General features: G+C 45.5%; 1 protein-coding gene across 4 annotated transcripts in view; it reads left to right on the forward strand.

The window, feature by feature from the left end:
- LOC106575517 (gamma-tubulin complex component 3 homolog) overlaps positions 1-25681 on the forward strand; it is a 28206-nt gene extending 2525 nt beyond the window's left edge. Inside the window, exons 5-21 of one of the 4 annotated variants that reach the window (XM_082963509.1) lie at positions 1575-1795; positions 2420-2574; positions 3524-3636; positions 5585-5779; positions 5891-6023; positions 6195-6361; positions 12194-12304; positions 12407-12515; positions 13222-13411; positions 13543-13678; positions 14567-14635; positions 15123-15258; positions 15418-15506; positions 15763-15894; positions 16314-16454; positions 20812-20928; positions 23429-23681. In XM_082963509.1, coding sequence (XP_082819635.1) covers positions 1575-1795; positions 2420-2574; positions 3524-3636; positions 5585-5779; positions 5891-6023; positions 6195-6361; positions 12194-12304; positions 12407-12515; positions 13222-13411; positions 13543-13678; positions 14567-14635; positions 15123-15258; positions 15418-15506; positions 15763-15894; positions 16314-16454; positions 20812-20928; positions 23429-23488 — 2274 coding nt within the window. In that variant the 3' untranslated portion in view covers positions 23489-23681. The other 3 variants (XM_082963507.1, XM_082963508.1, XM_082963510.1) reach the window with 3 other exon arrangements.
- Positions 25682-27564: the final 1883 nt, after the last annotated feature.

Raw genomic sequence — 27564 nt, forward strand, 5'->3', positions numbered from 1 at the left:
TGCTTTGATGACCGCTTTGTACTCTTGGAATTCTCTCAACCAGCTTCACCTGGAATGCTTTTCCAACAGTCTTGAAGGAGTTCCCACATATGCTGAGCACTTGTTGGCTGCTTTTCCTTTACTCTGCGGTTCAACTCATCCAAAACCATCTCAATTGGGTAGAGATTGAGTGATTGTGGAGGCCAGCTCATCTAATGCAGCACTCCATCACTCTCCTTCTTGTTCAAATAGCCCTTACAAAGCGTGGAGGTGTGTTGGGTCATTGTCCTGTTGAAAAACAAATGATAGTCCAACTAAGCGCAAACCAGATACGATCGCGTATCACTGCAGAATGCTGTGATAGCCATGCTGGTTAAGTGTGCCTTTAATTGTAAATAAATCACCAACAGTGTCACCAGCAAAGCACCCCCACACCATCACACCACCTCCTCCATGCTTCATGGTGGGAACCACACATTCGGAGATCATCCGTTCACCTAATATCACATAGAAACGGCGGTTGTAACCAAAAATCTCCAACTTGGACTCATCAGACCAAAGGACAGATTTCCACCAGTCTAATGTCCGTTGCTCGTGTTTCTTGGCCCAAGCAAGTCTCTTCTTCTTATTGGTGTCCTTTAGTAGTGGCTTCTTTGCAGCAATTAGACCATGAAGGCCTGATTCACACAGTCTCCTCTGAACAGTTGATGTTGATATGTGTCTGTTACTTGAACTCTGTGAAGCATTTATTTGGGCTGCAATTTCTGAGGCTGGTAACTCTAATGAGCTTATTATCTGCAGCAGAGGTAACTCAGGGTCTTCCTTTCCTGTGGCGGTCCTCATGAGAGCCAGTTTCATCATAGCGCTTGATGGTTTTTGCGACTGCACTTGAAGGAACTTTCAAAGTTCTTGACATTTTTCGTTTTGACTGACCTTCATGTCTGCAAGTAATGATGGACTGTCGTTTCTCTTTGCTTATTTGAGCTGTTCTTGCCATAATATGGACTTGGTCTTTTACCAAATAGGGCTATTTTCTGTATACCACCCCTACCTTGTCACAACACAACTGATTGGCTCAAATGCATTAAGAAGGAAAGAAATTCCACAAATGAACTTTTAACAAGTCACACCTGTTGATTGAAATGCATTCCAGATGACTACCTCATGAAGCTGGTTGGGAGATGCCAGGAGTGTGCAAAGCTGTCATCAAGGCAAAGGGTGGCTACTTTGAAGAATCTCAAATATAAAATATATTTTGATTTGTTTAACACTTTTTTGGTTACTACATGATTCCATATGTGTTTTTTCATAGTTTCGATGTCTTCACTATTATTCTACAATCTTGGAAATAGTAAAAATAAAGATAAACCTTTGGACACACAAACTTTTGACTGGTACTGTAGATACAGAAAATGAAAGCATTATTATCCTCCAGACTGCATCATCACAAACAGTAATTCCATCGCGGCCATGTTAGCTCTATAGAACTCCATTTATAGCAGAAATATCTATTCTATTAAATGTTCCATATTATTCCACATTTGATTATTTAATTGATACATCATTAATTTATTGATAGCATGTGTCATTCCCAGGTTGGCAGCTATGGGGCGCTGTTTGCCCAGGCCCTCCCCCGGGACGCCCACTCCACCCCGTTCTACTGCACCCGGCCCGGGAGCCTGCCCCTCAGCTACACCGAGCGCTCGGGGCCCGGGGGCGCCCAGATCTCCACCAGCATGGGCACCAGTGGCATCAGCAGCCTGGGGGTGTACTCCCTCAACGGGCCCACACCCACCCCTCAGCCCCTGCTGGCCGGGTAAGACCAATTGATGGAACCCTGTTTGTCCGGTCAGCACCCAGGACTCCATAGTCAGTCGTACATGACTCTAGACTTTCTTCAGTCTTGTTCCTGTGGACTCGCAGGGAGTGCATGCGTTTGTTGTAGCTCAGCACCGCACCTGCATAACCAATGAACCTTCAGAATATGAAGGGGTCTTAAATTAGTAGGACATGTTTAAAAATATATTTTTCTTTGTAGCCATTTGTTGTAGCAGGGTATTTCCATTCCGTTGTGAGCATCAATTATGCATGTCCTTCTCCACAACCCCACCAGCACTTGTGTATAATTACTCTGGCTATACTCGTCTAGTGCCAGGGTAAGTATCTGATTAGTGAGTGGTTGAGTGGATCATCATCAATGCTATAAAAGTCATTTGGAGCTGAGGCATCGCTACAGTGGCGTGACTCTAAAGCCATTCTCTGCTGTTGAAAGGCAAGAGTCCCTCATTAACAGGCTATTAATGGTAATGGTCCTACAAGACAGTTTGCATTAGGAGAACCAACATGTATAGGGGAAGAGTGATGCATGTCGGGGGAGGAAAAATGTTTACGGATGTAAACATACAAAATGGCCCATTAAACATTTCTGTGCTCTCTCCAGACACCCACCCCAGACAGCAGGGCAGCAGCTGGGCTCTCGGCTGGCGTGGGCCCTTCCCAACACCTCCGCCCTGGCACCTACCTCACGGGCCCCGCTCGGCCCCCCACCCCTGTCCACCTGGGCCCCCAGGCCACGCCATGACGGGGACCTCACTGGTGAGTTGTGGGTGGGGACTGACATTGTTGGGATGTATAGGCCTACCTTTTGTGTATGAAACTACATGGCGTTGTTGGGACATGCTTCACGGTTGGAGGACATTTTGTAACGTAGGCAGAAGGTGGGCAGGGGGCCTGTAATGGTGAAAGACACTTTGCTCTCTGCACAGTGGCTCTGCAAACTGAATACTCAATATTAAACAGAAAGAGATTAGTTCGGAGGGAAATTGACCAAGTCTGCAATGAAATGTTCCCGTTCTGCAGTAAGCACCACCTCACATAATCGCCTCATTTCATAAACGTTTAGTTGCTCTCCCGGTATTTCATTTGTCTTGGTGCTCCACTGACAGGGTTGGGGGCTGACGTAAATAGATATACAGAGATACACAGCACATACTCATTCAAGGGTTTTTCTTTATTTTTACTATTTTCTACATTGTAGAATAATAGTGAAGACATCGAAAATATGAATAACACATATGGACTCATGTAGTAAGCAAAAAACTGTTAAACAAATCAAAACATATTTTATATTTGTTTAACACTTTTGATTCCATATGATTCCATATGGGTTAATTCATAGTTTTGACAACTTCACTGTTATTCTACAATGTAGAAAATAGTAAAAATAAAGAAAAGCAATTGAATGAGTAGGTGTCCAAACTTTTGACTGGTACTACATTTACATTTACATTTTAGTCATTTAGCAGACGCTCTTATCCAGAGCGACTTACAGTAGTGAATGCATACATTTTTGTATTTTTTTTGTATTGGCCCCCCGTGGGAATCGAACCCACAACCCTGGCATTGCACACACCATGCTGGCGTTGCAAACACCATGCTCTACCAACTGAGCCACAGGGAAGGCCAACTTTTACTTTTATGGCTTTCGTTAATGTTGTCCTACTTCTTGTTGTTTTTCTGAATCCCTCGTTCTTCTTCTCTCCAGCGGAGGTTGGTGAGGCTGCACTAGTCCGAGACATCCTGTATGTCTTCCAGGGGATCGACGGCAAGTTCATTAAGATGAGCAACGCAGACAACTGCTACAAGATCGACTCCAAGGTGACTTGAACATTCGTTCATACGTGAACAATGTCCATGCCAAGGTGTTTGGTATCTCAGTTCGTGCCCCTTGTTCCTGAAATATTTCCCTGACGAATGCAAAAACTGATGACCAACTTCCTAAGCTATTTGACCTTTCACCGAGTGTACAAAACATTAGGAACACCTTCCTATTGTTGAGTTGCACCCCCTTTTTGCCCTCATAACAGTCTCAATTTGTCAGGGCATGGACTACAAAGTGTCAAACATGTTCCACAGGGATGCTGGCCCATGTTGACTCCAATGCTTCCCACAGCTGTCAAGTTGGCTGGATGTCCTTTGGGTGGTGGACCCTTCTTGATACAAATGGGAAACTATGTGAAAAACCCAGCAGCGTTGCACTTCTTGACACATTCAAACCAGTGTGCCTGGCACCTACTACCGTACACCCCCCCATTCAAAGGCACTTAAGACTTTTGTCTGGCCCATCCACCCTCTGAATGGCACACGTACACAATCCATGTCTCAAGGCTTAAAAATCCTTCTTTAACCTGTCGTATCCTCTTCATCTACACTGATTGAGGGGGATTTAACAAGGGATGGAAAGAGCAGGTATTCCTAATGTTTTGTACACTGCGTATATGTTAGACTTAGTCAACATGCTGTGTTTACATGCACCATGGCAGGTAGGCTAGCGGATTAAGAGCATTGGGCCAGAAACCGAAAGTCTCTGGTTTGAATCCCCAAGCTGACTAGGTGAAAAATCTGTCTGTGCCCTTGAGCAAGGCACTTAACCCTAACTGCTCCTGTAAGTCTCTCTGGATAAGAGCGTCTTGCTAAATGACTCAAATGTTTAATGTAGACAGTGCCTTACTTCCATCCATACTAGCTAGACCAGTTATTGACAGATTACCCTGTTGCATCGCTAGCTGACTCCCTGACATGGCTGTTGTAGAACCGGCCGCCTGACAGCGTTTTTCAGATTCAGCTGTAGTGCTGCTGACATCAAGGCTGATGATCTGTTTCTAAAAGGGGTAAAAAGCTCGACAGATCAATAGTTGGCTCTTTGGTTAGGAGCCACGTCGATGGCGTCCCTCTATCATCCATCAAGGATTCATTGCAACTTTCCTCCCTTCTTATATTCCTACAAATTACAGTCGGCCTGTTTCAGCTTTACATCTTCTCAGCGTTCTATATAGCCTGCTGTCAATGCGCTGGCCTAGGACCACTGTATCGGGCGAGAACACTGGAGCCAAATCTAGCCGTCAAGGGTGTTTCCTGAGGTCTTTTTGAAGTTATCATTTACGCTATAAGCCCTATTCAATCTAACACGGTTTCCGGAATAATTAGAACAGAATACAGAAATGGAACATTATTAGAGACAATCATGTTTTATTATTCTGTCTAAAGTAGAGAAGGTGAGTATCAACACCTCGTCCTCAAGACGACTGCGTCAGCAGAGAGAGACTGCAGACAGTTTTGGCTCCAGGCTTCTTGGCGAATGTCTTCAATCTGTGAAACAAGGGCCACGCTGACTACCATTTAAAAAAAGTGAAATTCAGTCTGAACAAACTGGTGTGAAAGGGATGAACCTTGAATTGGAGTAGTCCTCCAACTGGCAAATGGCTCTGTAATAATACGGCTGATGTGTTGCTATTCATGTTTCTGGGCTGAAGAGCGGAGCTGCTGTTCCTTTGGTGTTGCTGTAGTCATGGGGGGTTGTGGCGTACATGTGTGTGTGGTAACCTGGCAGCAGGAGAGGCCCGTTTTCCGATTGTGAGTGTCTCGTGTCTGTGGAGAGCCATACGGGACAAATGGTACACTCAGGGATAATTAACTACCAACCTGGCAACCCCTTCACAGATTAAATGGGTTACTTTGACAGATATTCACAGTATTCCCTGTATTTTGTGCCTGTGTGTGCCTGCGTGTGCATTCTCCTGTTGTAACTTCTCCAGTGTGTCCCTAGGTGGTGCTCTGTAAGTCTCTGAGGGACACCAGTAGCCGATTGGCTGACCTGGGCTGGCTCCACAACAAGATCCGGAAGTACACTGACTCGCGCAGTCTGGACCGAGCTTTCGGCCTGGTGGGACAGAGCTTCTGTGCCTCCCTGCATCAGGAACTGAAGGAATTCTACAGACTTCTGGCAGTGCTGCACTCACAGGTAAGACACACACCTTTCTCTACCTCTCAAAACACTGTACCAACTTTGTTCTTACCCTTCAAGAGGAAAAACCCATGTAGGCTACAGGACATGTGAAGGTGTGTTTGACAGTTGCAGGTGGAGGACGACCAGGGAGTGAACCTGGGAGTGGAGAGCAGTCTGACCCTCAGACGTCTCCTAGTCTGGACCTACGACCCTAAAGTCCGCCTCAAAACCCTGGCTGCCCTCGTTGACTTCTGCCAAGGTAGAGTTGTGTGTGTCTGTGGCGCCTGCTGATTGGTACCATCAAAGTATCCATTTAAATAGTGTGTGTGTGTGTGTGTGTGTGTGTGTGTGTGTGTGTGTGTGTGTGTGTGTGTGTGTGTGTGTGTGTGTGTGTGTGTGTGTGTGTGTGTGTGTGTGTGTGTGTGTGTAGGGAGGAAGGGAGGTGAACTGGCGTCAGCGGTCCATGCCTATGGGAAGACAGGGGACCCTCAGATGAGAGCTCTGGTGCAGCACATCCTCAGCCTGGTGTCACATCCCATCCTCAACTTCCTCTACCGCTGGATCTATGACGGAGAGCTGGAGGACACTTACCATGAGGTGACGCATACACACCATATATTTAATATACACACTGTGTGTGGGTGTGTGTGTGTGTGTGTGTGTGTGTATTCGTTTTTTGACCATTCCACAAATTTCTTGTCAACAAACTATAGTTTTGGCAAGTCGGTTAGGACATCTACTTTGTGCATGACACAAGTAATTTTTCCAACAATTGTTTACAGACAGATTATTTCACTTATAATTCACTGCATCACAATTCCCGTGGGTCAGAAGTTTACATACACTAAGTTGACTGTGCCTTTAAACAGCTTGGAAAATTCCAGAAAATTACGTAATGGCTTTAGAAGCGTCTGATAGACTAATTGACATCATTTGAGTCAATTGGAGGTGTACCTGTGGATGTATTTCAAGGCCTACCTTCAAACTCAGTGCCTCTTTGCTTGACACCATGGGAAAATCAAAAGAAATCAGCCAGGACCTCAGAAAAAAAATTGTAGACCTCCACAAGTCTGGTTCATCCTTGGGAGCAATTTCCAAACGCCTGAAGGTACCACGTTCATCTGTACAAACAATAGTACGCAAGTAATAACACCATGGGACCACACAGCCGTCATACCGCTCAGGAAGGAGATGCGTTCTGTCTCCTAGAGATGAACGTACTTTGGTGTGAAAAGTGAAAATCAATCCCAGAACATATATATCCACAGTAAAACGATTCCTATATCGACATAACCTCAGAAGCCGTTCCGCTAGGAAGAAGCCACCCGCTCCAAAACCGCCATAAAAAAGCCAGACTACACTTTGCAACCGAACATGGCGACAAAGATCGTATTTTTTGGAGAAATGTCCTCTGGTCTGATGAAACAAAAATAGAACTGTTTGGCCATAATGACCATCGTTATGTTTGGAGGAAAAATGGGGAGGCTTGCAAGCCGAAGAACACCATCTCAACCGTGAAGCACGGGGGTGGCAGCATCATGATGTGGGGGTGGTGCACTTCACAAAATAGATGGCGTTGTGGGACTGGTGCACTTCACAAAATAGATGGCGTCATGAGGAAGGAAAATTAAGTGGATATATTGAAGCAACATCTCAAGACATCAGTCAGGAAGTTAAAGTTTGGTCGCAAATGGGTCTTCCAAATGGACAATGACCCCAAGCATACTTACAAAGTTGTGGCAAAATGGCTTAAGGACCACAAAGTCAAGGTATTGGATCAATCCTATAGAACATTTGGGCAGAACTGGAAAAAGTGTGTGTGTGAGCAAGGAGGCCTACAAACCTGACTCAGTTACACCAGCTCTGTCAGGAGGAATGGGCCAAAATTCACCCAACTTATTGTGGGAAGCTTGTGGAAGGCTACCCGAAAACGTTTGACCCAAGTTAAACAATTTAAAGGCAATGCTCCAAATACTAATTGAGTGTATGTAAACTTCTGACCCGCTGGGATGTGATGAATCTCAGTTTGTTACCTGTATAAAAGACACCTGTCCACAGAAGCAATCAATCAATCAGATTCCAAACTCTCCACCATGTCAGGGACAAGATTGTAGACCTACACAAGGCTGGAATGGGCTACAAGACCATCGCCAAGCAGCTTGGTGAGAAGGTGACAACAGTTGGTGCGATTATTCGCAAATGGAAGAAACACAAAAGAACTGTCAATCTTCCTCGGCCTGGGGCTCCATGCAAGATCTCACCTCGTGGAGTTGCAATGATCATGAGAACGGTGAGGAATCAGCCCAGAACTACACGGGAGGATCTTGTCAATGATCTCAAGGCAGCTGGGACCATAGTCACCAAGAAAACAATTGGTAACACACTACGCCGTGAAGGACTGAAATCCTGCAGCGCCCGCAAGATCCCCCTGCTCAAGAAAGCACATATACATGCCCGTCTGAAGTTTGCCAATGAACATCTGAATGATTCCGAGGACAACTGGGTGAAAGTGTTGTGGTCAGATGAGACCAAAATGGAGCTCTTTGGCATCAACTCAACTCGCCGTGTTTGGAGGAGGAGGAATGCTGCTTATGACCCCAACAACACCATCCCCACCATCAAACATGGAGGTGAAAACATTATGCTTTGGGGGTGTTTTTCTGCTAAGGGGACAGGACAACTTCACCGCATCAAAGGGACGATCGACGGGGCCATGTACTGTCAAATCTTGGGTGAGAACCTCCTTCCCTCAGCCAGGGCATTGAAAATGGGTCGTGGGTGGGTATTCCAGCATGACAATGACCCAAAACACACGGCCAAGGCAACAAAGGAGTGGCTCAAGAAGAAGCACATTAAGGTCCTGGAGTGGCCTAGCCAGTCTCCAGACCTTAAACCCATAGAAAATCTGGGGAGGGAGCTGAAGGTTCGAGTTGCCAAACGTCAGCCTCGAAACCTTAATGACTTGGAGAAGATCTGCAAAGAGGAGTGGGACAGAATCCCTCCTGAGATGTGTGCAAACCTGGTGGCCAACTACAAGAAACGTCTGACCTCTGATTGCCAACAAGGGTTTTGCCAGCAAGTACTAAGTCATGTTTTGCAGAGGGGTCAAATACTTATTTCCCTCATTAAAATGCAAATCATTTAATAACATTTTTGACATGCGTTTTTCTGGATTCTTTTGTTGTTGTTATTCTGTGTTTCACTGTTCAAATAAACATACCATTAAAATTATAGACTGATCATTTCTTTGTCAGTGGGCAAACGTACAAAATCAGTAGGGGATCAAAAACTTTTTTCCCTCACTGTATCTACATAGGCGTACAGAGGCCCGTTATTAGCAACCATCACTCCTGTGTTCCAATGGCACGTTGTGTTAGCTAATCCAAGTTTATCATTTTAAAAGGCTAATTGATCATTAGAAAACCCTTTTGCAATTATGTTAGCACAGCTGAAAACTGTTGTCCTGATTTAAAGAAGCAATAAAACTGGCCTTCTTTTTAGACTAGTTGAGTATCTGTAACATCAGCATTTGTGGATTTGATTGCAGGCCACAAAACAACGTAAACAGAGGTGACTCCGGAATGCTGGCCTTCTAGGCAGAGTTGCAAAGAAAAAGCCATATCTCAGACTGGCCAATAAAAAGAAAAGATTAAGATGGGCAAAAGAACACAGACACTGGACAGAGGAACTCTGCCTAGAAGGCCAGCATCCCAGAGTCACCTCTTCACTGTTGACGTTGAGACTGGTGTTTTGTGGGTACTGTTTAATGAAGCTGCCAGTTGAGGACTTGTTTCTGTTTCTCAAACTAGGGTGGCCTTGATGACAGCTTTTACATTTACTTTTAGTGCTTTAATTACATTGGTAACCAGTTTATAATAGCAATAAAGCACAGCTAAGGGCTGTGTCCAGGCACGCCGCGATGCGTTGTGCGTAAGAACAGCCCGAAGCCATGGTATATTGGTCATATACCACACCCCATTGTGCCTTATTGCTTAGATATAATACACATATACACACACACACACACACTTCCATTAGTTTGTCAAGGTCAGAGTCCGGATGGTAGTAGCTGAGCTCAGGCTGAAGTGGACTCAGACAGACAGGTTCATCTCCGAGCTGAGATGGAGGACGGGAGTGGGGGAGAGAGGGAGGGGTACAGCGGCCTTCCTAATGAGGATGGATGAGAGGACGGTAATGGGGAACTGAGTGATGGCCCTCTCTTCTCTCTCTGTCCTTGCTCTCCATCCATTTCCCTGTCTCCACAACTACAGGACAGTAGAAGACCGTGAATCTACTCCTAATGCACCTGCTGCTGAATCGCCCTCTCAGACTCCGTGTACCTGAAACTAAGTGCTGATTGGGCGAGCACAGGAGAGTTGTAGCGGCTTTCAAGACCAACTCACGAGCTATTCTCAGAAGGGAACGCTTCAAAGGGCACACTGTATTTACGCCCCCTGTATTGACCCTCCCCGTAGCAGGGCTAAGTGATAGTTATGGAGCTGTTCCTTCCCAGCAGAGGGGAATGAGGGGATGGCTCTGAAGCTTACAGGCACCTCAGTCAGCTCCGGGGGCTGCTGGGAGGAGGTGTTAGACTGTAAACACTCATTATGACAAGAAGAGTGGAAATTAAAATAAAACTTGATATATATACTTTTTGTTTACTAAAAGGCTTTTCAATCCCTCTTGTTGTACTCCCTAGGAGAGAAGTCTTCACCTTGTAACACTGATGTCTATTTATCGGCATCCATTTTGGTTTTCAAGTTGAACCACCATTGACGATCAAGTTCATGATTGAGAGATGGAACCACCATTCACTTTCTTTCCATTACTGTAATAAGTATTCATTGTTGTAGTAATCTCCTGTGTTGTTTTGGCTAAACACTGCGTGCACAATTATTAGGCAAATTGTATTCCTTGGGATTCATTTTATTGTTGAACAAACACAATGCTCTCAGTCAATCCAAAATGTTATTGAACCTCAAACCTGAATGTTTAACAAAGGAAAAGTGAGTTTTGTCTTTCTCAGGGAAATGTATAAGTATGCACAATTATTAGGCAACTAAATTACAAAAATAATTTCTCTCAACTCACTTGTTTATTCTCAATTTCTAGAGTAAGTGTAACAGATAAGTAACACAAAATGACAATTATATAACATTTTTGGCCTTTCAAAAATATTCTGTGACCAATATAGCCACCCTTATTTTCAATAACCCTTATTTTCAATTTTCGCTGAAGCTGCAACCACAGCCTCCCAAATGCTGTTCAAAAAGGTGTATTGTCTTCCATCACTGTAAATCTCACGTTTTGAGAAGGGCCTACAAGTTCTCAATAGGATTTAAGTCAGGTGAGGAAGGGGGCCAGGTCATTATTTAGGCATTTTTGAGGCCCTTGCTGGCTAGCCAAGCAGTGGAGTACTTGGATGCATGTGATGGAGCATTATCCTGCATAAAGATCATGGCCTTCTAGAATGCTGAGGACTTCTTCCTGTACCACTGTTTGACGAAAGAATCTTCCAGAAACTGGCAGTAGGTTTGGGAGTTGAGTTTCAGTCCATCTTCAACCCGAAAAGGTCCAACTACCTCATCCTCAATGATAGCAGCCCATACCAGTACCCCTCCTTCACCTTGCTGGTACCTGACTCAAAGTGGTGCCCTGTGTCCATTACTGATCCAGCCACGGGCCCATCCATTTGGTCCATCAAGAGTCACTTTCATTTAATTTGTCCATAAAACCTTTGAAAAATCTGTCCAGGTATTTCTTTGCCCAATCTTGACGCTTCAACTTGTGAATCTTATTCAGTGGTGGTCTTGTTTCAGTCTTCTTGACCTTGGCCATGTCTCTGAGCACTTGACACCTTGTACTTCTGAACACTCCAGGTAGGTTGCAGTTCTGGAATACGGTGGCACTGGAGGATAATGGGTTCCTGGTAGTTTGACGTTTAATTCTTCTCAAGTCTTTTGCAGTTAATTTGCGCCTTTTCTTCCCCATGCGTTTTTTGCGCCCCAGTTGACTATTCACAACAAAACGTTTGATTGTCCGGTGGTCACACCTCAATAGTTGAGCTATTTAAAGAGTGTCACATCCGTCTGAAAGCCATTTTACATTTTTGGTTTTTCAGTGTTAGTTAAATCTCTTTTTTTGGCCCGTTTTACCTGAGGTAATGAGGCTGCCTAATAATTATGCACACCTTGATATAAGGTGTTATTCACTTTCGCCACACCGTCCCTCATTACACAAATGCATATCACCTGAAAATGATTAAATCCAATAAGCATTCAAGTTTATATGGTTTGGAGTTTGAAAATGTGAATAGAAACAATGACAAGATCAGAATACTCACTTGACTAATAATTGTGCACACAGTGTAGTTGAATCCTGTCTTTTAAGGTGTGATTATGAGGGTTATGGGGATTCCTCTCCCTGCAGTTCTTTGTGGCGTCTGACCCCACCGTGAAGACAGACAGACTGTGGCACGACAAGTACTCACTGAGGAAGTCCATGATACCCACCTTCATCACCATGGACCAGGCCCGCAAGGTACACACGAACACCAATTATCTCATCGTCAACGTAAGAAATACAAGCTTTGCATTCACATGTCACTTTTGCTCGCTCTCTCTTTCTCTTCTGTCTCTGTAGGTTCTGCTCATTGGAAAGTCCATTAACTTCCTGCATCAGGTGTGCCATGACAGAACCTCACCAGGGAAGATCACCCCGGCCTCCAAGTCTACAGACTCCCCCAAAGATGGTACGCTCTCTGACCTCTCTCTCCCCCACCCCAACACACTGTGAAAGGGGCTAGCTCAATACAACACTGGCATTTGGTGTTTGGTACACATTTCTACATAATATACCTTCAGAGTGTGTATTGAGCAGGCAGTGTCTTTTAACAGAGTAGAGAAGCCTTGGCCTTGCCATAGTAGTGTTTGTAGCTAGTGAGAGCAGAGCTGCATTGATCTGTTTGGCATCAGAACTGGTTGTACTGTTATGGTACTTACTGTCGTATCGACTGGATTTAGTCTCACTCCTCTCTCCGTCGCTGATCAATGGTTTTCCAGTTCCTTCCTTAGCCTTGTCCTTGAGGGGAATGACTGCACACTGACTGGCTTTGGAAGGGGAGGGGTTGTATTTTTACCCTATCTGTCCCAAATGCCACCCTATTCCCTTTATAGTGCACTACTTTTGACCATAACCTTACGGGTCAAAGGTAGTGCATTATGAAGCCCCCGGTCAAAGGTAGTGCATTATGAAGCGAACAGGGTGCTATTTGGGATGCAGACTCTATCTTGAATTATAGATACAGAGTTCAGCAAACTGTCTGAGAGATGAGTTTAATATGCATCATGTAGTGCCAACTCCAGTACCCATATAATGACCACAGATAATAACTCTCTCTCTCCCCCTTCCCTCTCTCGCACCCCGTCCTCTCTCTCCCCCCCGCTCTCTCTCTGTAGCTGCAGAGCTGTTATCAGACCTGGAGGGGGCGTTCCAGGGGAAGATAGATGCAGCCTACTTTGAAACCAGCAAGTACCTGCTGAATGTCCTCAACCAGAACTATCTGCTGCTGGAGCACCTGCAGGCCATGAGACGATACCTGCTGCTGGGCCAGGGAGACTTCATACGCCACCTCATGGACCTGCTAAAGTTAATACACACACACACACACACACACACACACACACACACACACACACACAGGTGTACGCACAAATATACATACCCACCCACCCCATCCTATACGTCATATATATTGACCTTAGTGTTTGTCCCTTCAGACCAGAGCTGGCCCGCCCAGCCACCACTCTGTACCAGCACAACCTGACAGGCATCCTGGAGACAGCCGTGAGGGCCACCAACGCCCAGTATGACAACGCTGAGATCCTCAAGAGACTGGACGTACGCCTGCTGGAGGTAGGCTACAGCTCATACCATTACTACTGTCATAGGCTACAGCTCATACCATTACTACTGTCATAGGCTACAGCTCATACCATTACTACTGTCATAGGCTACAGCTCATACCATTACTACTATCATAGGCTACAGCTCATACCATTACTACTGTCATAGGCTACAGCTCATACCATTACTACTGTCATAGGCTACAGCTCATACCATTACTACTGTCATAGGCTACAGCTCATACCATTACTACTGTCATGGGCTACAGCTCATACCATTACTACTGTCATGGGCTACAGCTCATACCATTACTACTGTCATAGGCTACAGCTCATACCATTACTACTGTCATGGGCTACAGCTCATACCATTACTACTGTCATGGGCTACAGCTCATACCATTACTACTGTCATGGGCTACAGCTCATACCATTACTACTGTCATAGGCTACAGCTCATACCATTACTACTGTCATAGGCTACAGCTCATACCATTACTACTGTCATGGGCTACAGCTCATACCATTACTACTGTCATGGGCTACAGCTCATACCATTACTACTGTCATAGGCTACAGCTCATACCATTACTACTGTCATAGGCTACAGCTCATACCATTACTACTGTCATGGGCTACAGCTCATACCATTACTACTGTCATAGGCTTTATCTCAGTGGGCTAACACGGTATTGAGTCACGGGTTTGAAACACAACCTGGTAACCCGTGGCTCAAGACTGTGTTAAGACTCTGAGCTGAAGCCTAGATGGTTGATGTCTGGATGCTGGATGTACAGGTGTCCGAGTTACCTATTGGATTTCAAACTGTCAACTTGGCACCATGTTATCCCTCTGAACTAAAGCCTGGTCATCAACCCATCTGTGCTCCTTCTTGTAGGTGTCTCCCGGGGATACGGGCTGGGACGTCTTCAGTTTAGACTACCACGTAGAGGGTCCTATCGCCACGGTAACCACAGCACTTTATATACATACACATACCATCCTATCTGGTGTTGCCTTGTCTCTCTCCACACACACACACACACACACACACACACACACACACACACACACACACACACACACACACACACGCACCCTCACAAACAATCCAATAAGCTTCTCCTCTTCTCTGTTCATTCATCCATAAAAGCCCACCTGGAGCATCAGGTCGTTGTTTCTTTCTGCTCTGTTATACATGTTCACTCACAGGCCACCAGTCAACCATGTTAGATGAAGTCAAGTGCTGGCTGGTTTTGTGTTGTTCTGTGAGGTGGTGAGAGAACGTGTAAATGCTGTGCTTCCCTGTGACAGGTGTTCACTCAGTCTCTCTCTCTTCACTCTGTCTCCTTTGTCTTTCTCTGTCTAATTTGTGTGTCTCTCTCTCATTTCTCTGTCTCCTTTGTCTCTCTCTTCTTGCTTTCTGTTTCTCTTGCTGGTTCTGGCTGTGGCAGGTGTTTACGCGGGAGTGCATGAGCCACTACCTGCGGGTGTTCAACTTCCTGTGGCGAGCCAAGCGTATGGAGTACATCCTCACCGACATCTGGAAGGGACAGATGTGCAACGCCAAGCTGCTTAAAAGCATGCCAGGTGAGGACACACACACACACACACACACACACACACACACACACACACACACACACACACACAACTATGTAGTTCCCTCTCACCTCCAGCAGAGGGAGTCATGTACCGAAGAGCTGTAGATGAGGCAGCCAGGGTAACATGTTAGTTTTTGTGTTACAGAGCTGTCTGGCGTGCTGCACCAGTGCCACATCCTGGCCAATGAGATGGTCCACTTCATCCACCAGATGCAGTACTACATCACCTTTGAGGTCAGGGGTCGTACTTTTCAGTCATTTATCTAGAGACCACTGGGCTCACCTAGCTTCTCCCTCTAGTCCTCTTTCACCCCTCTCACACTCTCCCTTGTCTGTCTGGTTCTCCGGTTCTCTGGTTCTCTGGTTCTCTGGTTCTCTGGTTCTCTCTGTGTGTGTGTGTGTGTGTGTGTGTGTGTGTGTGTGTGTGTGTGTGTGTGTGTGTGTGTGTGTGTGTGTGTGTGTGTGTGTGTGTGTGTGTGTGTGTGTACAGGTGCTAGAGTGTTGTTGGGATGAGCTGTGGAACAAGGTAGAGAAGGCCCAGGATCTAGACCACATCATCGCTGCCCACGAAGAATTCTTAGACTCTGTCATCTCCCGCTGCCTACTGGACACCAACAGCAGGGTGAGACACACGTATGCTCATACACTCTTAAGCGCTGTTGGCGCTTAAAGAGATACTTTGGGATGCTGGCAATTAGGCCCTTTATCTATTTTCCCCAGAGTCAGATGAACTTGTGGATAAACTTTCATGTCTCTGTGTCCAGTATGAAGGAAGTTGGAGGTAGTTTCGTGACCCAATGCTAACTAGTGTTACCCATAGACTTCCAGTCATTGCAGTATTTACTAGCATGCTAGCAGATACCCATAGACTTAGTCATTGTGCTAATGCTAGTTAGCAATTGCGCTAGCGGTAGTTAGCAACTTCCTTCAAAGTGCGTGCAGAGACTTACCAAATGGTATCAGCAAGTTCATCTGACTCTGGGGAAGTAGATAATAAACTCTAATCTAAAATGTTTTTCACTCCCGCTATCCTCTCTCCAGTCCTTGTTGAACCAGCTGAGGGCTATCTTTGACCAGATCATAGAGTTCCAGAGTGCCCAGGACTCTCTGTACCGCTCTGCCCTGGAGGAACTCACCCTGCGGCTGCAGTACGAGGAGCGGAAGAAGCAGAGGGATTCTGAGGTAGAAGGTTCAGGGCTTGAAGTGGACTGAAATGGGGGCCAGCACTTAGGGCTGTTACGGTGACTGTATTACTGCCACACCGGTGGTCACGAGTCATGAAGGCAGTCAAATTCCACATGACCGTTTAGTCAGGGTAACTAGGTTTCTCCAAGCTCTGATGCTGCTGATGGTCATTAGTAGCCTACCAAACTTACTAACTGCCTGGTACTCAACACTCTATTGTCCCTCGAATCACTCTGAAATGAATGCAAATGTATTCGAAAATCTAATCAAACACTTCATGAGAGCTAATGTTGCGTAACATTTCTATAGGCTATGCAATTGCGTGAGATAACAGAGTGATGGCTTCTATTAAAAAGAGGAGGATCCCATCAGCTTTCTATTGGCTAGGCCTACTATATTTTATTTTAAAATGTTCCTAATATTAAGCACATAGCTTATATTCACAACAGGAGTATAGCCCACCTGGCTGGCATGAAAATAAATACGTCCTCCATTTGCTATTTAATTGCCTAGATGTATTTTTATCCCTCTGCCCCAGTTTTGAAACAGATAATGGTCCATTCTAAATCAAAACAGATTTCACACATTATTTAGTATATGTAAAGACGAATAAATCAAGAATAGTCTGATGGGTGACAATATTAGCCTATCACTTGTGAATTATATATTATCACTTTCTTTTGCGACTTTTTCAAATCATAGTCCCACACCTCATGTAGCCTAGCCCATAGGCCTATATGTTTTGATAGAGTTTGTATCACAACTAAAGTGGCCAAATAACTTCTAAAAATGAAGCACATTAATCCGCTTTACAATGGGTAGAGCCTAACTGGCATACATAAGCAGCGCGGGAGTTTCAAGTTTGGGGAAGATCATTTTCACCATAAAAATGCACCTTTTTATAATAAAAGCATTACATGCATAATCTGTAACTTTTGATAATGGTGTTTTCCAGGTAATGGAACATTTGCGCTTATAGCCGTGTGCACATTGCTGCAGTTATAATGTGATGAAATAGCCTAATAGTTTATCAACATTTTAAGCTAAATGTTCTGATCTGTTGCATCATCCACATTGCGTAAAAAAAAATGTTTTGATGCGAGTGGTTGTATTAATTTGGGATTTATCGCATACCACAACTGTCCCAGACTGTTTGGAATATTTATTTCTCACACAAAATATAGAATAGGTCAACGTTTGTACTATGGGGGATAGTAGATTGACATAAGCTAGTGCTTTTGCTGTTCGTTAGGCCTACTCATCTTGTTGGCTGACGAAAAGTATATGTGGACAGTTCTTCCAATATCTTCAATATGCACCTCGGAATTAGATAAGGACTGGCGCAGTTGCGTCCCCAATGTGTCTGTCTTCACTTGTAGACTGTGAGAAAGACTAGATCACGTGACAGAGAGCCATGTGAGTGAGAGGTGCTTTTTTTAGGGGCATTACGGTCACGCAAAGGGGATGCCGCCGGGAAATTCGAGTCAGTATCAAGTGCTTGTCAAATTGTGAATGAGAGACTGATGAAGTGTGTACAGCCTGCACAAAAAACAAAGCAGAGCTCATGCCTTTCAAGCAACTTTTTTCAAATCATCATTAGTCGCATCATGCAGCCTTAGAATATATAAAAAAATCAAAACATACAGCCCAACATTTGTATCACAACTAAAGGTACATAATGACTCTAAATGAAGCATATAGAAGTACCTGTCTCTTTGTTAACTGCTCAACACAGAATAGCCGCATGTGGGCACTCCCTCAAATCGTTTGGAGAAAGTATCCTTAATATTTTATTCAGCTTTGTTCAATTGTATTCTTCATGCTATAAAATAATGCCACGGAATTCTAAGCAAATCTTGTCTGCTAAATGAGTGTAGCCCACAGCCATTTGGCATAGCCAGATCAGGACCTATCATAAGGATAAGTCAGAGTATGCTATTCTGTTCTTCTGAAATAGACTACATTTTCTTCATATCATGTTTCTTTAGACTTGTCTAAAATAAATAATGGATTTATTGTGAAAGTGTGGGCTATATGACATGGATTTATTAGACTTTCTGAAATGTAGACATTCCAAAAGTCTGCATCAGTGCGGAAGCCAGGAGATGCTAAATGTGTTAATGTTCATCAGTTACTGTGAGACTGGCAGTTATTTGCTTGACAATCACCGGCTGATGAAGTTTCGTGACCGCCACAGCCTTACCTCTTTATATTTAGGTTCCGGTACTCTGCAATATTTTTAAGCCAATATTCTATAAGAGGTGCCGGTACTCAAGCAGTAGAACATTTGAGGTGTTGGTATTCAGTACCGGTGTGTACTGGCCCAATTCACCTACTTATAATGATGATAACTTTTAGTTATAGAGCGCAATTGGAGGGCCATGTAGTCTTCAGAGAGTCCCATGTCCTGTTTTTGTTCGAAGTCGTCTGGAACCCAGCCAGGGGCCAACTCAAGTTCCCTGCTTAATGGCCATTGGCCATGCTGGTGGTGTTGTCATTCTATTGATTAAACAGGCCCTGAGCATCAGACTATTAAACTCTAAGTGTTTAGAAAAACAAACACCGCCTCGGCGTTTGCCAAGTTTCTCTTTTAATAGCTTGTAAATAAGACTGAGGTCCAAGGTAAAAGGGTTTGGGGTGACAGAAGCTGTTGGTCAGTGATTGGGGGGGATATTGGATTTTATATTAACTTTAAATATTGGGCATTGAGTGTGTTACATGAATGAGAAGTATGTGAGTAGAGAAGACATTGAAGGTCATGTCTCTATGGGGAGAATGCTGGGGTCATAGAGCGGGAATCTGAAACAGTTTAGAATGGGTGTTAGTTACCCATTTACTGAAGTGAAGAGATGGCACTGGTTACTCTTTCAAATTGTATTAGTCACATGCACCGACTAGAACAGACTAGAACCTTACAGTGAAATGCTTACTTACGACCCCCTAACCAACAGTGCAGTTAAAAAAATACAGATAAGAAATAAAAGTAACAATTAATTTAAAGAGCAGCAGTAAAATAACAATAACGAGACTATATACAGGGGGGTACCGGTACAGAGTCAATGTGCGGAAGCACCGGTTAGTTGAGGTAACATGTACATGTAGGTAGAGTTATTCAAGTGACTATGCATAGATGATAGCAACAGGGAGTAGCAGTGGTGTAAAAGAGGGGGGCAATGCAAATAGTCTGGGTGTGCCATTTGATTAGATGTTCAGGAGTCTTATGGCTTGGGGTAGAAGCTGTTTAGAAGCCTCTTGGACCTAGACTTTGCGCTCTGGTACCGCTTGCTGTGTGGTAGCAGAGAGAACAGTGTATGACTAGGGTGGCTGGAGAATTTTTAGGACCTTCCTCTGACACTGCCTGGTATAGAGGTCCTGGATGGCAGGAAGCTTGGCCCCAGTGATGTACTGGGCCGTACGCACTACCCTCTGTGGTGCCTTGCGGTCGGAGGCCAAGCAGTTGCCATACCAGGCAGTGATGCAACCAATCAGGATGTTCTCGATGGTGCAGCTGTAGAACCTTTTGAGGTTCTGAGGACCCATGCCAAATCTTTTCAGTCTCCTGAGGGGGAATAGGTTTTGTTGTGCCCTCTTCACGACTGTCTTGGTGTGCTTGGACCATGTTAGTTTGTTGGTGATGTGGACACCAAGGAACTTGAAGCTCTCAACATGCTCCACTACAGCCCCATCGATGAAAATGGGGGTGTGCTCGGTCCTCCTTTTCCTGTGGTCCACAATCATCTCCTTTGTCTTGATCACATTGAGGGAGAGGTTCTTGTCCTGGCACCACACGGCCAGGTCTCTGACCTCCCTATAGGCTGTCTCGTTCTTGTCGGTGATCAGGCCTACCCCTGTTGTGTCATCGGCAAACTTAATGATAGTGTTGGAGTCGTACCTGGCCGTGCAGTCATGAGTGAACAGGGAGTACAGGAGGGGACTGAGCACGCACCCCTGAGGGGCCCCTGTGTTGAGGATCAGCGTGGCGGATCTATTGTTACCTACCCTTATCACCTGGGGGCGGCCCGTCAGGAAGTCCAGGATTCAGTTGCAGAAGGTGGTGTTTAGTTCCAGGGTCCTTAGCTTATTGATGAGCTTTGAGGGTACTATGGTGTTGAACGCTGAGCTGTAGTCAATGAATAGCATTCTCACATAGGTGTTCCTTTTGTCCAGGTGGGAAAGGGCAGTGTGGAGTGCAATAGAGATTGCATCGTCTGTGGATCTGTTGGGGCGGTATGCAAATTGGAGTGGGTGTAGGGTTTCTGGTACCACACTTTGATACCACACTGACGCTGCAGCAACAAAGTTCCGTCTGGAACTTGACACCTCTAATGTTGCCTGTCTGTGTGTGTGTTTTCAGGGTGAGTGGGGCGTGACGGCTGAACAGGAGGCAGAGGAGAACAGGAGGATCCAAGAGTTCCAGGAGACCATACCAAAAATGCGCTCTCAGCTACGGATACTAACACACTTCTACCAGGTCTTACTCCCTTCTCACTGCTACAGTGGCTTTCACTAGGACAGTGTGGTGGTGTTCAGTGGATAGGACCGTCTGGTTGTCTGTGGTAGTGTTCAGTGGATAGGACCGTCTGGTTGTCTGTGGTGGTGTTCAGTGGATAGGACCGTCTGGTTGTCTGTGGTGGTGTTCAGTGGATAGGACCGTCTGGTTGTCTGTGGTGGTGTTCAGTGGATAGGACCGTCTGGTTGTCTGTGGTGGTGTTCAGTGGATAGGACCGTCTGGTTGTCTGTGGTAGTGTTCAGTGGATAGGACCGTCTGGTTGTCTGTGGTAGTGTTCAGTGGATAGGACCGTCTGGTTGTCTGTGGTGGTGTTCAGTGGATAGGACCGTCTGGTTGTCTGTGGTGGTGTTCAGTGGATAGGACCGTCTGGTTGTCTGTGGTGGTGTTCAGTGGATAGGACCGTCTGGTTGTCTGTGGTGGTGTTCAGTGGATAGGACCGTCTGGTTGTCTGTGGTAGTGTTCAGTGGATAGGACCGTCTGGTTGTCTGTGGTAGTGTTCAGTGGATAGGACCGTCTGGTTGTCTGTGGTGGTGTTCAGTGGATAGGACCGTCTGGTTGTCTGTGGTGGTGTTCAGTGGATAGGACCGTCTGGTTGTCTGTGGTGGTGTTCAGTGGATAGGACCGTCTGGTTGTCTGTGGTGGTGTTCAGTGGATAGGACCGTCTGGTTGTCTGTGGTGGTGTTCAGTGGATAGGACCGTCTGGTTGTCTGTGGTGGTGTTCAGTGGATAGGACCGTCTGGTTGTCTGTGGTGGTGTTCAGTGGATAGGACCGTCTGGTTGTCTGTGGTGGTGTTCAGTGGATAGGACCGTCTGGTTGTCTGTGGTGGTGTTCAGTGGATAGGACCGTCTGGTTGTCTGTGGTGGTGTTCAGTGGATAGGACCGTCTGGTTGTCTGTGGTGGTGTTCAGTGGATAGGACCGTCTGGTTGTCTGTGGTGGTGTTCAGTGGATAGGACCGTCTGGTTGTCTGTGGTGGTGTTCAGTGGATAGGACCGTCTGGTTGTCTGTGGTGGTGTTCAGTGGATAGGACCGTCTGGTTGTCTGTGGTGGTGTTCAGTGGATAGGACCGTCTGGTTGTCTGTGGTGGTGTTCAGTGGATAGGACCGTCTGGTTGTCTGTGGTGGTGTTCAGTGGATAGGACCGTCTGGTTGTCTGTGGTGGTGTTCAGTGGATAGGACCGTCTGGTTGTCTGTGGTGGTGTTCAGTGGATAGGACCGTCTGGTTGTCTGTGGTGGTGTTCAGTGGATAGGACCGTCTGGTTGTCTGTGGTGGTGTTCAGTGGATAGGACCGTCTGGTTGTCTGTGGTGGTGTTCAGTGGATAGGACCGTCTGGTTGTCTGTGGTGGTGTTCAGTGGATAGGACCGTCTGGTTGTCTGTGGTGGTGTTCAGTGGATAGGACCGTCTGGTTGTCTGTGGTGGTGTTCAGTGGATAGGACCGTCTGGTTGTCTGTGGTGGTGTTCAGTGGATAGGACCGTCTGGTTGTCTGTGGTGGTGTTCAGTGGATAGGACCGTCTGGTTGTCTGTGGTGGTGTTCAGTGGATAGGACCGTCTGGTTGTCTGTGGTGGTGTTCAGTGGATAGGACCGTCTGGTTGTCTGTGGTGGTGTTCAGTGGATAGGACCGTCTGGTTGTCTGTGGTGGTGTTCAGTGGATAGGACCGTCTGGTTGTCTGTGGTGGTGTTCAGTGGATAGGACCGTCTGGTTGTCTGTGGTGGTGTTCAGTGGATAGGACCGTCTGGTTGTCTGTGGTGGTGTTCAGTGGATAGGACCGTCTGGTTGTCTGTGGTGGTGTTCAGTGGATAGGACCGTCTGGTTGTCTGTGGTGGTGTTCAGTGGATAGGACCGTCTGGTTGTCTGTGGTGGTGTTCAGTGGATAGGACCGTCTGGTTGTCTGTGGTGGTGTTCAGTGGATAGGACCGTCTGGTTGTCTGTGGTGGTGTTCAGTGGATAGGACCGTCTGGTTGTCTGTGGTGGTGTTCAGTGGATAGGACCGTCTGGTTGTCTGTGGTGGTGTTCAGTGGATAGGACCGTCTGGTTGTCTGTGGTGGTGTTCAGTGGATAGGACCGTCTGGTTGTCTGTGGTGGTGTTCAGTGGATAGGACCGTCTGGTTGTCTGTGGTGGTGTTCAGTGGATAGGACCGTCTGGTTGTCTGTGGTAGTGTTCAGTGGATAGGACCGTCTGGTTGTCTGTGGTAGTGTTCAGTGGATAGGACCGTCTGGTTGTCTGTGGTGGTGTTCAGTGGATAGGACCGTCTGGTTGTCTGTGGTGGTGTTCAGTGGATAGGACCGTCTGGTTGTCTGTGGTGGTGTTCAGTGGATAGGACCGTCTGGTTGTCTGTGGTGGTGTTCAGTGGATAGGACCGTCTGGTTGTCTGTGGTGGTGTTCAGTGGATAGGACCGTCTGGTTGTCTGTGGTAGTGTTCAGTGTATAATATCTGTGGTTGGTTGTGCTCCTTCTCAGGGCATAGTGCAGCAGTTCCTGGTTCTGATAATGACTAGTCCAGTAGTGTTCAGTGTATAATATCTGTGGTTGGTTGTGCTCCTTCTCAGGGCATAGTGCAGCAGTTCCTGGTTCTGATAATGACTAGTCCAGTAGTGTTCAGTGTATAATATCTGTGGTTGGTTGTGCTCCTTCTCAGGGCATAGTGCAGCAGTTCCTGGTTCTGATAATGACTAGTCCAGTAGTGTTCAGTGTATAATATCTGTGGTTGGTTGTGCTCCTTCTCAGGGCATAGTGCAGCAGTTCCTGGTGCTGATAATGACTAGTCCAGACGAGAGCCTGCGCTTCCTCAGCTTCAGACTGGACTTCAACGAGCACTACCGGGCGAGAGACCCCCGTCTGAGGGCCTCGCTGGGGGCCACCAGGGGCCGACGGCCCTCCAACATCTGACCTGACGCACACCACCATGTCACAACATAGGGACAGAGAGCCACACGGAATCTGCCTTGATAGTATTTATATATGACATGAAGATGACATCAAAGTAGGGCTAGATGGAATCTGTTGTGATGACATAATAGAGCCAGGTGGAGATAATGCCACTTTCAAAACAACTAGGAACTCTGAAATCTCTGACTTCAGTGCGTTCAAAACAACTAGGAACTCTGAAATCTTTGACTTCAGTGCGTTCAAAACAACTAGGAACTCTGAAATCTCTGACTTCAGGGCGTTCAAAACAACTAGGAACTCGGTAAAAAACAAGCTCCAACTGGGAAAAATCGTTTTGAACGGTCATCCAACTCGGAATTCCAAGTCGGGAACTCGGGGCTTCTTTCCAGAGCTCCGACTTTCCGACCTGAAGATGACTGACGTCATGATTTGACCTAGTTTTTTTCAGAATTCCCAGTTGTCTTGAACGAACCATAAGAGGATGATGTAGTGGTGACTTCACAGATTCCATTTGGCCCTGCATTTTAACACCTCAAGACAAATAGGGCTAACTGGGATTCATTTCACTATGACATAAACAAACAGAACATTTTGAAACCCTGCCGCCTCCCCCAATGTCATTGGTAAATTACTCACACAAACAAACACACACGTTCAATTCACCACACACACACACACACACACACACACGTTTCCCACTCTTTCACAGTCCCCTCTTGGGAGATGTGGTTTTAGAAGCCTGTCATTTTAGTACTCTGCCTCCAGCATCCAGCTGTGTTCACGCTCACCTCTTCGAGGTGTCTGATAGGCTACCATCACCGTGTGAATTTCATATTGTACATTTGATAATGAACAGAATGTCTTGATTTGATTGGTTTGTTTACATGTTCTGTGAATATTTGAATTTTGTTTCGTTTTTCTTACTGACGTTTGTTTCTTTTTCATACCAGTGTCTTAAAGTCTGCGGTGTGTTTTATAACTGTTAATAAACACTGTTATAGCGGTTTAACAACTGTATTATGGAACCAACACAGCAGGCTCCCACCCACCTCTCTAAAGAGATTCATAAACAATGCCCACAGCCCCTAAGGCTAAAAGACTGACAGACATTAGGATTGTATTAGTGTTTTGTATTATTTAACTGGGTTTCTCTTGATTCTCCTTGCAGACTGTGGCCTCTGTTCTGCATGTCAAACTGTCAAGTTGAACCAGCTCAATTCCTTACAAGGCAGATTTGTCAAACGTGTTGCACCCAACTTATGCCACTTTTCTCTCCTGACCACTCAGACAAACCTGGGAAAATACTTTTGTCATACTGCGACATTAAACCTTGAAGCTACAAGTGGAATGGTAACTGTATGGTGACATAGCTAGCCTTTCAAAACCCTCCCATGATGGAGTGTACTGTAGTATTCGGGTGCATCTCAATAGTCAGAGGTGGCTTCCTCGCCTCCTTCCCTTCTCACTGATCTGAAAGCGATATGGAAGACGCTTACCAGGACTTGCTTTCATTCAGCTGTCAGCAGAGCAGGTGAAGGAAAGGAGGAAATGCAGCTATTGGATGCGTCCTAAATGACACCATACATAATAGGGTGCCATTTGAGATGCAGAGTTAGAGATGCACCCTTTAGTGTTTTAACCCCTCCAGGCAGGCTCCCCTTTCTTTCCAATCACAAGTTCTCATCAGGGCGTGCCAAGAGAAGATGCTACCGGAAGACCTCTGTCTGTAAATCCTGTCCATTGTATAGCACAGATGTATAGAAATGACATGCCATGGACACAAACATCCTGTCATCTCTTTAATAATAAAGTCAAGTTTTTTAACAGTTTGTACTTGGTTTTTTTGTCAGCATCAGGGGTGCATTCTAAGTAGACTATAAGCGGGCCTTTGTCAAAAAAAAAAAAGTATTTTCTAATAAATTTAATTTAATACACCACGCTCCCAGTGAGTTTTTTTTCTTGCAGGACGCATTCATGCCTAATTAGTTTGAAGGATGCATGTGACTTGGACATTGTGCTGGAGTTCGAGAACGCAGCAGAACGCATGTGAAGTTATACAGTGGAAATCCACGATATAGCAGGTAAGTTTACTTAAATAGTTAACATCGAAGTGATTTCAGAAACTTGGAAAGTAGTCGACATAAACGGCGCAGACTTCAGATAATGTTTTCTAGGTAGGTAGAACATGACGCACAGACTTGTCAATGTCAATTCCCGCTCGTTTGAATCTAGTAAGTGAATTGTGTTTAGACAACTGTCATGGTTAGAAAACAAACAAGATTACAGAACTGGAGTATACAGTAGTAGTAGCTACACTTGTGCTAGCTAGACACTTCCAACGAGCTGCCTTGAGATATGAGGCAGAATGAGTTTGAGTATTTAACCACGTGGTGGCGGTGTAACTCAATAAATGCGAGATGATGACGTTTAGTACTGATTCATTGATTGATCGCTTATGTTGATCTGTGAAACCGTGGATTTACTTTTCTATCCACAATATGATACGTAGTCAGCTCTCATGCATTTTGCTGTGTGTTGGAGTAGAATAGACAGTCACAGAGCAGCTTTATTAAGTAGTGATATATTTGGTAGGAGAGGTGTCACAATGGTAATGGACGTCTCACTGCAGCCTGGCTTTATTTGGACACGTCACAAGACCCATGACACTATTTTCCCCCCCATTGAGATGAATGGTGTTCTTGTTCTTGACACTAACTCACTTTGTTTCATTATTATCCCTGTTTGTTGTCTGTGTTCTGGTGCCTGTGTGTCTGTTGCTGGTGGCAAACTTAATTAGCTGATCTCGGGATCAGTATATTTAATAAAATGCTTTATAGCTCTGATCCACTACAGTCACTGGCAGGCGGAGTGGAGGAGGGGTTGAAAGACATTTAAGATGACATGGATCAAACTCTCCTGCTGGTGTAGCCAGCAGCCACATTACACAGTCCGAGAGAACGCAAGTGTGTGTGTGGTCCCTGAAGCAGCCTTGCATGTCACAAGGGCTACTTCCCAGCTCAGTAGCCTGTAGGTGCAGGCTATAAATGAAGTGCACAATTACTGTACGCTGCAGTGCTTCACATTTGATGTGTGAAGTGTAACTGCTAGCGATTAAGACTGTTGGGCCAGAAACCGAAAGGTTGCTGGTTCGAATCCCCCTAGCTGACTAGGTGAGCATATCTGCCGATGTGCCATTGAGCAAGGCACTTAACCCTAATTGCTCCTGTAAGTCGCTCTGGATAAGAGCATCTGCTAAATAAAACAGAAATAACTAGGTCAGTGTTGCTGTTGTTTAAATGTGATGTTCTGGCCTGCAGCAGCCATCTTGAAGCAGAGAGGATACCAAGCTTTGTTTACACACAGATCAACCTCAGCTTTTACTACACTGGTTTTTATCCTCAGTTGATGATATACACTAGCTATACAGGACACTTAGTGGTGTTCTTGTACCGTTTACACACAACCTGTGAATTCTGTCTGAATATGAGATGTTAGGCTTATCAAAGTCACTGAGGGAATGGATCTGTGTCTCTATTACTTTCTGGAAGGTCCCTACTGACCCTGTGATGAACCTGCGGGCGTGAACATCTGGCAGACGATAAAGTGTAGGACAATGATGCATAGTGAACTAGGTGAGAGTGACCATATAAAACTCATGGTTAATACATGAGGGGTGCAGCCTCATACCTTCAGCATCACACACAGCT

The sequence above is a fragment of the Salmo salar genome, chromosome 17, assembly GCF_965601325.2.
Source record: "Salmo salar chromosome 17, fSalSal1, whole genome shotgun sequence".
Taxonomy (NCBI): Eukaryota; Metazoa; Chordata; class Actinopteri; order Salmoniformes; family Salmonidae; genus Salmo; species Salmo salar.